Below are 12500 nucleotides of genomic sequence, written 5' to 3' on the forward strand. Positions count from 1 at the left end.
GGTAGAACTTTCATTTAGAATTATCACCTAGGTAGTTCTTGTCTGATATGGTTTGGCTCTGTGTCCCCACCCAAATTTCATTTCGAATTATAATCCCTATGTGTTGAAGGAGCGGCCTGGTGGGAGGTGACTGGATCATGAGGGTGGTTTCTAATGCACCATCCCCCTAGTGCTGTCTCATGATAGAGTTCTCATGAGACCTGGTTGTTTAAAAGTGTCTGGCACCTTCCCCTTCACTCTCTCTCTCCCCTGCTCCTGTACGACCTGTGGAGCTGTGAGGCAATTAAACCTCTCTTCATAAATTACCCAGTCTCATGTAGTTCTTTACAGTAGTGTGAGAATGGACTAATATATTGTCCCTCAAAAACTGAATTACTTTCAGCTCATTCACTTGTGATTTTACTATTCAGTGAATAGAATATTGCAAGAAGAAACTATTTTCCACATATAAAAATACGTATACTTAATATACACACTATATACAGTATTACTGGACATACTACACCTTGCCTGAGATGGGAGAAGCCTATGTGCCTTCATCAATGAATTGACTGCAGGTAAGCTGGCTTGTCCTGTTCCCATTCTTAGTGCAGTTGCAGATAATAGTTGACTCCTATTATCTGTGGCCAAGAGATCCAGTTAAAACATTAAAGGGCTCTAGACACTTCACATAACTTCAAGGGAAATAATCAAGTCTGATTTTATTTTTAAAGTAAATAAATACATACTTTTTTTTTTCAGCAACTTAAAACTATAGTGTCTGTGATTATAGTTCTTAACGAACGGGGAAGTCTGATTAAGTTTTCTTTCACTTCTAAATTTCTTATTGTTACGCTACTGTGGCAAGGTTGAATCAGCATAAACATACCAATGTGATCCCCAAACTCCAGACATCAGAGCGGACATCATATCCTTGTCGTGATGCGCTTGGGTCTATTCTTTCAGGCTGGAACATAAAGACAAGTGTAAGTTATTAATTGCCTTACACTCAAGGAATAGGCAAATGGAAGCAACAGCTGGGTAGACAGCCAAAATGCCAGTATATTCCTAGAGGAATCCATGTCTAGCGTCAGAATGGAAGTAATAGGAAGTCATCATTATCATAAAAACAAACAACAAAAAACTTAATGGCTACTTCCATAAAGAGAACACTAAGCAATTCATTTAACTATTCCCCTCAAAGACTCAAAAGCATTTACAAAGCTGAAGCTGAGGGAAGAGGGAGACAAAGGAAGAAAACTGGAAAACATAAAGAATTACAAGGTCACCAGGTGCAGTGGCACACGCCTGTAATCCAGCACTTTGGGAGGCCGAAGCGGGTGGATCATGAGGTCAGCAGATCGAGACCATCCTGGCTAACACGGTGAAACCCCATCTCTACTAAAAATACAAAAAAGTAGCTGGGCCTGGTGGCAGGTGCCTGTAGTCCCAGCTACTCAGGAGGCTGAGGCAGGAGAATGGCGTGAACCCGGGAGGCAGAGCTTGCAGTGAGCCCAGATCATGCCACTGCACTCCAGCCTGGACAACAGAGCGAGGCTCCATCTCAAAAAAAAAAAAATTAAAAAATAAAAAGGTTTTAAAAAAAGAATTAGGTCAAATTTGTGGCAACGAGTGACAAACAAACAAAGAAGACTGTCTTCGATTTTTAAAAGACTTTGTTCGGTGGATGAGGCCATACCACAATATATTTGAGACACAAAAGCAAAACAAGAGCTAAATTTATCACAATTATTCCACCCATACTTCACAATAACGCTAAATTTATCACTACACATATGTGTAAAGATATTTGTCTGTTAGTCATTTGTAGCCAAATTAAAGCACTGCCAAGACAGTAATATATTATCCTATGTACTGCAGAAATCATTTTTAGTAATTTCTGTGAAAGAACATCTTTACATTTCCTTGAAATTAGGGACCATCTAAATGATGTGTCAGGAAAAGGGAAGAGAGAGAGAGGGTCCTGTTGGCACAGAGTTGACAATGGATCCTTCGCTAAGTCTGAGAGTAACTGCTGTTGAAAGAAATGCCCGGAGAAGCATAATAGTTGACTGTATTACATTCTCTGCCTGTGGGCATCAACTAAAGACATCTGTATATTGCTTTGAGCATGAGTACTGTGCTGCATAAAATTCACTGTAAGCTATTTGTTTTTTTTTGTTGTAAATATAAGTATTTGCCTGATAAGGTACACATTAAAATCCCAGATATTCAACCAAGAGAAAAAATACTCCATCCAACATCATCAAGATCAACATTTTCCCCAAACTAGCATGGAACATTGATTAATCCTGACCACATTCTGGGGCATAAAACACACCTTGTTTTAAAAGATGGAAAGCATGCAAAGCATGTTCTCAGATCACAAAATAAATAAATTAGAAATCAGTAACAGGAAGATATCTGCAAAGTCCTCAAATATCTGAAGATTTAACAACACACCTCTAAATGACAAATGGATCAAAAAAGTCTCAAGAAATGGTTAAAAATTGAACTAAATGAAAATGAAATTACAACTTCCCAAAATTTGTGGGATATAGAAGTAGTGCTCAGAAGAAAATTTAGTGTAAAATGCATACATTAGAAGAGAAGACATCTCAAATCAAACCTACTTTATAGCTTAAAGAATTAGAAAAAAAAAAGAACAAATGAAATCCAAAGCAAGCAGGAGGAAGAACGTAAGAAAAAGTAAAGTGAAGACAAGTAAAACAGGAATAGAAAAACAATAGAGAAAAGTCAAGAAAACCAACAGTACTTTGAAAAGATCAATAAAATGGACACACCTTTGGCTAGACTGACCCACAGAAAAAGAAAAGATACAAATTACTAAAATCAGAATGAAAGAGGGGCCATTACTACTGTTCTTACAGAAATAGATGAAATAGAAATATTTTCTGAAAATGAAAACCTACCAAAAAGAATATCAAAGTGTGAATAACCTTTAAACTATGTTACTTAATGAATGTTATTAAAAACCTGCCCAGAAAGAAAAGTCCACACCCAGATGGGCTCACTGGTGAACTCTTTTCAAATATGTGAGAAATAACACTGGCCTTACACAATTTTTTTTTTCAAAAAAGTGAGAGATGGTACGCTTCCCAACTCATTTCATGAGGCCAGCATAACGATTTCTGAAAACCTGACAAAGTCATTACAAGACAATTAATAGCCCTTGTACAGAAAGACACAAAAATAACAAAATATGAGCAAACCTAATCCAGCAACATACAAAGAGGTAATGTATCATGACCAAGTAGAGTTTATCTCAAGAATACAATACTAACTTAATACTTGAAAATCAATGCAATGCACCATTATTTATAGAAAGGAAGAAAATAATGTGATCATCTCAATAAATGTAGAATTAGCAACTGACAAAATGTAAAACCCACTAATAACAACAGAAATAACAACACACTAAGAGAAGAAAACATCTTCATTTCCATAAAGGGCATCTAAAATACCCAAGAGTTAACATTATACTTACTGGTGAAATATAGAACACTTTCCTTTTAATTAATATTGGGCATAAGGCAAATATGCCTACTATTATTATTACTATTCAGGATTCTACTGGAGGACCCAGCCAGTATAGAAAGGCAAGGGGGAAAACAAGCATTACCTTTATTCACAGACACAGAAAATTCCTACTGAAACTAACAGTAAAACTAAACTAGCAAGGTCACAAGATCCAATGTTAACACATGCAAAGCAGCTGTATTTCTATATAATAATAGCAAGATATTGGAAAATATTTTTAATTCCACTCCCAATAACAGTATTCTAAGACAAAAAGAAATCCGAGACAGGTCTCAATCAATTTAGAAGTTTATCTTGCCACGGTTAAGGACATGCCTGAAAGGGAAGTTTGTGCCTTTCTCCAAATATGATTTTGAGGGCTTCAATAATTAAAGGGGAAAAGCAGGCAGCAGGGGGACGAGGGAGGGTGTGGTCACATTACTGAATCCGTATGTTGCAAGAGAAAAGGAGCAAGTAGGGAATAGTCGATTATGTATTCCTCTCATCCTCAGTAAGTTAGCACTTAAATAAGATAAGGTGAACGGAATAGCTACCTGTGGAGATATTTAAAACTTTATCTGTAGCTATCTGCTTAAGAACAAAAGGAAAGGCAGTTTTTTATTTACATCACTCAGCTTTCAGCTGAATTTTTTGTCTTGGCATAGTAAATTGGGGTCCCAAGTTTTTATTTTCCTTTCACAGTATCGAAAAAACATGAACTCCTTAGAAATAAATTTAAAAGGTCTTCAAAAGCTGCACACTGAAAACTACAAAACATTGCTGAGAGATGGCAAGAAGACCTCAATGAATAAAGAAACATACCAGTTTCTATTCTGCAACTGTTTTAACTGCTTAAAAAAAAGGAATGTCTGTAAACATTACAAATAGTAACCATTATGTGCTTTGCAATGTTATGCAATAAAAAGCACTCCTCATACATGAAGTATGCATGTCTAAAAATAGTTGTAGTCTGAATCTAATCATGAGGGAACAATCAGATATTATAAGAATGCGAGACTTTCTGAAAACACTTCCAAAACCGCCAATGTCACAGAAAACAAAAAGAATGATCAAGCCCTGTATATATTAAAATAACGTAACAAATAAAATCAATGTGGAATCCTTTTTTTTTTTTTTTTGAGACGGAGTCTCGCTCTGTCACCCAGGCTGGAGTGCAGTGGCGCGATCTCGGCTCACTGCAAGCTCCGCCTCCCGGGTTCCCGCCATTCTCCTGCCTCAGCCTCCTGAGTAGCTGGTATGGAATCTTAATGTGACCCTGGATTGACAGCTAAAAGATAGTTTTTTTGACATATGGGAAATCTGAGTATAAACTATGTATTAGATAATACAGATTGAGTATTCCTCATCCAAAAAGCTTGGAACCTGAGTGTTTCGATTTCGGATTTTTTCAAATTTTGGAATATTTGCATATACATAATAATATATCTTGGGGATGGGACCCAAGTCTAAACGTGAAATTTATTTATGTTTCATATACAACTATATACATAGCCTGAAGGTAATTTTATATTATATTTTAAATAAATTTGTGCATGAAACAGTTTGTGTACACTGAAGCACCAAAAAGCAAAAGTGTCACTATCTCAGCCACCCAGGTAGACAATCTGTGGTTGCTGGGCATCACCATCATTCCGGACTCGGAATTTACATGCTATTAATAGGCAATCATTGTCTTACACTTGTTCACACAAATACTTAACAGTAAAAAATATGACGTATCAATACAGTGAAAAACAATGAGTTCTGGGGAACTAAGCAGCACAGTAGCATCGCCAGAATACCTGCATCAACTGTTAAACAGCAGCTACAACAAACAGCTACAAGCTTTCAACCTCCAACTACGATGCTGTGTTTTGATTAAAAGGCTATTGTACACTGTATTTTATTTTTTTAGGTGAGAAGAAACATCAGAAGCATTTGAGGGGCCAGAAGTGGGTCCTCTAGTAATGAGGAGGCATTCTGCTAGATGGCTTTGTAAAATGTTTCCTCCCTAGTCAACTGCCTCATTAACAATGGTTTTTGTCTTAGGAGTCTCTCTTCAGTTTTATAAACTGACATGGTTTCTTGTTGTGTTATGAATGCATACTGCTCTAATCCTTTAATGAGTCCATTACACATTTTCATCAAGAGCATTTTTTCTTTTTTATGAGGGGGGGGGAATGAGGGAGCTTGTTTCCATTTTCTTTAAAATTTTTTTTAGTTTTTTTCCTTTTTATTTATATATATGTTTTTTGAGACAGAATCTTGCTCTGTTACCCAGGCTGAAGTGTAGTGGCACAACCTCAGCTCACTGCAACTTCTGCCTCCTGGGTTCAAGCAATTCTCATGCCTCAGCCTCCTGACTAGCTGGGATTACAGGCATGTGCCAATGTGCCTGGCTAATTTTTGTATTTTTAGTAGTGATGGGGTTTCACATGTTGGCCAGGCTGGTCTTGAATTCCTGGCTTCAAGTGATCCGCCTACCTTGGCCTCCCAAAGTGCTGGGATTACAGGCATGTGCCACCACGCCCGGCCTAATTTTTATTTTTTTTAAACTTTTACTTTAGGCCCAGGATTACACATGCAGGTTTGTTATATAGGTAAACTCATGCCACAGAGGTCTGTTGTACAGACCATTTGGTCACCCAGTTACTAAGCCTAGTACCCAATAGTTATTTTTTCTGATCCTCTCCCACCTCCCACACTCAAGTAGGCCCCAGTGTCTGTTTTGTTGCTCTTTGTGTCCATGTGTTCTCATCATTTAGCTCCCACTTATGAGAACATGTGGTATTTGATTTTCTGTTCCTGCATTAGTTTGCTAAGTAAGTATCCTTAGATATTAATGGATGGCCTACAGCTCCATCCATGTTCCCACAAAGGACATGCTCTCATTCTTTTTTATGGCTGTAGAGTATTCCACAGTGTATATGTACCACATTTTCTTTATCCAGTCTTCCACTGATGGGCATTTAGGTTGATTACATGTCTTTGCTATTGTGAATACTGCTGCAATGAACATATGTGTGTATGTGTCTTTATGACAGAATGACTTCTATTCCTTTTGGTATATACCCATTTCCAGTAATGGAACTGCTGGGTTGAATGACAATTCTGTTTTTAGCTTTTTGAGGAATCACCACACTGCTTTCCACAATGGTTGAATTAATTTACATTTCCACCAACAGTATATAAGTATTCCCTTTTCTCCATAACCTCACCAGCATCTGTTGTTTTGACTTTTTTTAACAGCCATTCTGACTGGTGTGAGATGTATCTCATTGTGGTTTTGATTTGCATTTCTCCAATAATCAGTGACATTGTGTTTTTCATATGCTTGTTGGATGCATGCATGTCTTCTTTTGAAAAGTGTCTGTTCACGTCCTTACCCACTTTTTAATGAGGTTGTTTTCTTTCTTATAAATTTAAGTTCCTTATAGATGCTGAATATTAGAACTTTGTGAGACTCATAGTTATTTGTAAATATTTTCTCACATTCTGCAGATTGTCCGTTTACTCTGTTGATAGTTTCTTTTGATATGCAGAATGTGCACTTTGTCTATGGGCATTTCTTCCTCGTTGTTAACATCATCCTCATTATCACTAAGTATCACGTTTACCTTGATTCGGAACCATTTCAGCTATTTCATCATTAAGTCAATAAATGAAAAACTAAAGCTTCATTAATTTGATAATAAAAACTTCAATATCCCCTTCTTTCCGTTTACTGACAGACTCTAAAGATGTATTTTTTGCATATAAAAGGAGGTCAGATATCATTTTTTTCTCACTTTAACATATGGAATCCATCCAAGTCACTACCTTGTTCATCATCATCATCACTGAATAGTCACAGGCCAGAGGTTATGCCAAGCAGGCATGACTGTGTCTTAGTCACTGTTGGCCAAGTGCTGGCAACAGCATGTATGACATCCTTCATACTAAACGCCTTCTGAAAACCTTCCACACCCACACCTCTGTTCACTGCTGCTAGCATGATGTTCAAGAAAGTGTTTTTATATTTACCCTTCACTGATCTAAGGATATCCTGGTCACATGGCTGAATTAATGAAGTCACATTTGGGTGAAAGTACATGGCATAAACATTATTTTTTATGAGAATTTCGGTTGCAGCATAAGCAGAACAGTTGTCAATGGATAACAAAATCTTTCACTCTTCTTTCAGTCCAGCTTCCCTACAATAAGCATAAGGCACTGGTACAAAATGTTTATGAAACCAATCAGAAAAGGTATCCCGAGTGATCCAGGCCTTTTGATTAGTATAATAATGGACTGGTAAGACATTCACTTCTTGAAAACAGGAAGGATGCAAGCTTTTGCCTCCTATAGATTTATACCTACACGGGCCTACTGCATTAATACATCCCGTCACAGTTTTTCTGCCCTTGGCATCCTTAAATCTTGCAGGGGCTGTCTCATCAGCTGTAGTGTCTTTCTGGGGCAATCATGCCAAAACAGTGATGTTTCATCAGCATTATACCTGTTCTGATGTTGAATTTTCATCATCAATAACCCTGGCGAATTCATCGATGAATTTCTCCACTGCTTCATGATCAGCAGATGCTTTATCACCATAAATCTTTAAAAAGTTAATGCTATGTTTTTTCTTAAATTTCTATAACCAGTCTGTTGAATCTTCACAGTTCCCTTCAATTTTCAGTTCTTCATGATAGATGTTCATTTCATGATGAGCATACCATCAAATGGCATGTGTTCACTGTGAGTCTGACAGATCCACTCTTTTAATACATTACCAAGATCTTCATTTTTAGCTATTATGTGGTGTTTTTCTATTTTTCAGTAACTTTTGTTCATCACTTTCAGCACAGAACTTCAGCAGTTTCTCCTTCTGTTTCTTCAGGTCATATATGGTGCTCATACGGACACCACACTTTTCTGTAAGACATTTCACATTTACACCATTGTCCAGTTTCTCCAACAGCTTGACTTTCTGTGCTATAAACATAAACACTTCCCCTTTATCCCCTTTAACAAACTGCTGTCTCTCTAGGGGTATCTGCAGGCCTCTTTGACATTTTCAACATTAACTTTAAGCTACTGAGCAAAAAATGAGCAAAAAAAACAAAAAAAATACAGTGAGTAATGCAGGTAGGTCTTGGCCCCATGTGAGGTATAGTGTGGAACCTGTCATTAGCACATCTTGCCTGCATACATGCCATCTTATTACCCTCTGTAGGCATGCTTATGTGGGGAAAATCTGGGCATGTGTGGAAAAGATATATTGCAGCTAAAGGGGGCCACAAGGGTCTTTTTTTTTTTTACCTTGGGAACACTGAATCAACAAGATGTGGTGCACCTGCATTTTGAATGTGACCCATCGCATAAGGTCAGGTGAATTTTCCACTTGGGTCATACTAGTGTCGGTAACGTTTCATATTTGGGAGCATTTCCGGTTTTGCATTTTTGGAATGGGGATGCTCAAAGATGACATTCTTGTTTTTTTTTTTAGGTGTGGTAATGATATCGTGGTTATGTAGAAGAATGGTCTTTTTCTTGGGAGATATGCACTGAAGTGTTTAGAATAAAATGCATGATATCTGCAACTAACTTTCAGGTGGTTTGGCACATCCATACCCACATACAGAAATTGTCTCGTGCTGCAAAACAACATTTTGGTCAACGACAGACCACATATACAAAGGTTGTCCCATAAGGTTATAATGGAGCTGAAAAATTCCTATCTCCTAATGACACCATAGCCCTCATAACATAGAGTGACACATTACTCGCGCTCGTGGTGATGCTGTTTTAAACAAACCTATTGCACTGCCAGTCATTTAAAAGTATAGCACATACAATTATGTACAGTACACTATACTTGATGTCCTTCTACTTATTTAAAAAAAAGTTATCAACAGCTTCTGGCAGGTCTTTCAGGAGGTATTACAAAGAAGGCATTGATATCATAGGAGATGACAGCTCCCTGCGTGTTAATGCCCCTGAGGATCTTCCAGTGGGGCAAGATGTGGATGTAGAAGACAGTGATTGATCCCGCCCATGTATAGGCCTAGAATGATGTCTTAGTTTTTAACAAAAAAGCTTAAAAAGAATAAACAAGTAAACAGAATAGCCTTACGGAATAAAGATATAAAGAAAGAAAATATTTTTGTACGGCTGTACAGTGTGTTTGTGTTTTAAGCTAAGTGTTAATACAAAAAAGTAAAAAAAAATTTTTTTAATTAAAAAGTGTATAAAGTAAAAAAGTTACAGTACACTCAGGTTAATTTATTACTGAAGAAAAAAATTTTTATAAATGTCATGTAGCCTAAGTGTACAGTGTTTATAAAGTCTACAGTAGCATCCTAGGCCTGCAAATTCACTTACCACTCACTCACTGACTCATCCAGAACAACTTCTAGTCCTGTAAGCTCCATTCATGATTAGTGCCTTATACCAGTGAACCATTCTTTATTTTTTATACCATATTTTTTTAGATTTGAATAATTTATTCTAACAAAAGTATACAGTATGGAAAATTAGTGTATTTGAATCATTTCAGACAGTATAGCAAGTTTCACGCTAGCAGATTTCAGATTTTAGCACCTTTGAAAAGAAATATTCAGAGTTACAAGTGGCAATGCAGGCTGCAGGCAACCTACAGGGATACTCATCTGACTTCAGTGCACAGTTCATGTAACAGTGCGGTCATTTGGTTTTTTTCTCTACATTTTGAGAGTGCCACAAAACAGACTTAAAAAGAACGAGAAAAGCGTTCACTCAATTCATAGCTGGTGTTAGAAGATGAACTACCGGAGGAAGGTCACAGGCTGGACTAGGAGGTCCAATACACAGTCCAAAGGTGCCGACGACGCAGTACATGGTTTTATTCTCCCATCGCACAGTGCAGCTCCTGTCAGCAGAGCTGTCCCAGAAGCAGGAACTTGCCATGTGTAATCCAGCTCCATTCTTTTGCATAATTACACAGGTCACAATGTATTTAAGTGGTTTTCCCAGCTTGGTGAGTTGGCTTGAAGTTTGTTCTACTACATTTGTGTTCCACTGGTTCACTTTGCTGTGTTGATAAGCGTTAACCACCAATTGTGCTTTCTATAGCCTCTTTTACAATTTGCTCACTTCATCAACAACAAAAGCAGTCTCCTCCGCAGCCTAGTAGTCTTCCATCTTTCCTCCGGCCCGTCGCCTCTACCTCCTTTATACCATATTTTGACCGTACCTTTTCTATATTTAGACACACAAATAGTTGCTGTTGTGATATAATTACCTACAGTATTTAGTACAGTAACATGCTGTATAGGCTTGTAGTCTAGAAGCAACAGGCTGTACCATATAGCCTATGTGTGTAGTAGGCTATACCATCTAGGTTTGTGTAAGTACACTTATGATTTTGCACAACAAAATTGCCTAACAACACACTTCTCAGAACATATTCCCACGGTTAAGCAACCTAAGACTGTGTACCTACATGAGGGTATGGAGTTGGGAAAATGTTGACAAGAAATCAGTTTACGGGAAAATTTATGTGTAAACTCTACATTTTATTTACTTTTTTATGTTGCACAATCTAATGAGTAATCCTAAGTCCTGTAGACTAAAGACAACTATAAATCTCAAATAAAATGATATACCTCCAATAGGTTTTGTGAATATTTGAAGAAAAGTCAAACCACCTGAAGGCTTTTAAAATTAACATTGATTGAGTTCTTGTCTATCTATAACAGGCTTTGAAAGATGAGAATGGACAGAAGAATTTCATTTGGTCCAGTAAAGATTAGAGGCCAAGAGTTTATCAGCCTTTGTGTTCCACAGATGAAGGTCAGCAAGAAAACAGAAGTCTTACATCTCCTGGGCCTGCAAAGCATATTTCTGCACAAGAATGACGAAAGTCTGTTTTAAAGAAAGTCTGAGTCTTTCTTAGAAAGCTGAATTCAAAATATTCTACTTTATCTGGGCTGCAATTGCATTTTCAAAGCCTGCTTCAATCAAATATAATTCTTAGTCAGTGTCACACAACAAAAACATTTAGTCACTGTTAGTATCGAGACAAGCCCTAAAACTGTAGATAACAATTTCAGTTCATTCTCGGGGTATCCTTAATAAATATGTAAATCACATTTCCCAAATACTCCATGTCTAATTTTTTTTATTTCTTGCCTTTGAAACTATTGTGCCATTTATCCCTAGTTATCACGATAAACAAATGATCTTCCAAACTGAGTCAAGAAATCTGCCCAGCCAGTCAACATCCACAAAACCAAAAGTTTAAAAGGTCTTACCACACAGGTTAGGTGTCTACACACACACACACACACACACACACACACACACACACACACACACCCCGCTTTTACATGTTCATCTGAAGAAAAAGTGATATGGGAAGATATAACAAAACCAAAAGAGGATTGAAAAATGCAGTAAGTTGAATTTGTAGTAGCACTAAGCCTATCCATTCATAAATAATCTAGAACACCTATAATATCTAGCCTGTGACTCTTACTTTTTTATTATTTATAGCACTAGGTTTGAAAACATATATATCAAGGAGGAAACCAAAAAAGAACAATTTTATTCAATTCTAAGCTTATCTTTAGTTTAAAAGAGTCTACAAAGATGGAAAGAAATGCTGCTGGCAGGAAGGCCTCAAGAAACAACCACAAAACCTTACGTGTCACATTTAGTAGTGTGCTGGTCCCCAAAGAACCATGGCAACATTGAAGAAAGACATTAACACCTAGGGAAATGTCTGAAATACAGACACTACATTTTCATTCAAATACAGATCAAAATCCAGGCTGTAGGAACACTGTATGCAAATATACTGGGGTAAGATGAGTGTGATATCTATGGATGGATAGTGTACATCTGTCTCTTTGCAGGAAAAGAGGCTCCAGGTTGCAAAATACTGAAGGCCTCTACCTTTGCATTTGTTGGTGTGCTTCATCTACCCCTAAAAAAAAGGACTAACAATATTCAAAATATGC

The 12500-nt window shown here is 37.2% G+C and overlaps 1 protein-coding gene and 1 pseudogene across 6 annotated transcripts in view; both read right to left on the bottom strand.

The window, feature by feature from the left end:
- MAP2K4 (mitogen-activated protein kinase kinase 4) overlaps window positions 1-12500 on the bottom strand; it is a 122768-nt gene that overhangs the window by 17454 nt on the left and 92814 nt on the right. For all 6 annotated transcript variants that reach the window (XR_675352.5, XM_009432733.4, XM_511831.8 and 3 more), the window contains one exon: window positions 869-946. Coding sequence is in view for 5 of the 6 variants with exons in the window: in XM_009432733.4 (XP_009431008.1) it covers window positions 869-946 (78 nt within the window). In the remaining variant the exon portion in view is untranslated. The remainder of the gene's footprint in view (window positions 1-868; window positions 947-12500) is intronic.
- LOC134808889 (dynein light chain Tctex-type 1-like) lies at window positions 10194-10780 on the bottom strand (annotated as a pseudogene).

The sequence above is a fragment of the Pan troglodytes genome, chromosome 19 (genome assembly GCF_028858775.2).
Source record: "Pan troglodytes isolate AG18354 chromosome 19, NHGRI_mPanTro3-v2.0_pri, whole genome shotgun sequence".
In the NCBI taxonomy this organism is placed as follows: domain Eukaryota; kingdom Metazoa; phylum Chordata; class Mammalia; order Primates; family Hominidae; genus Pan; species Pan troglodytes.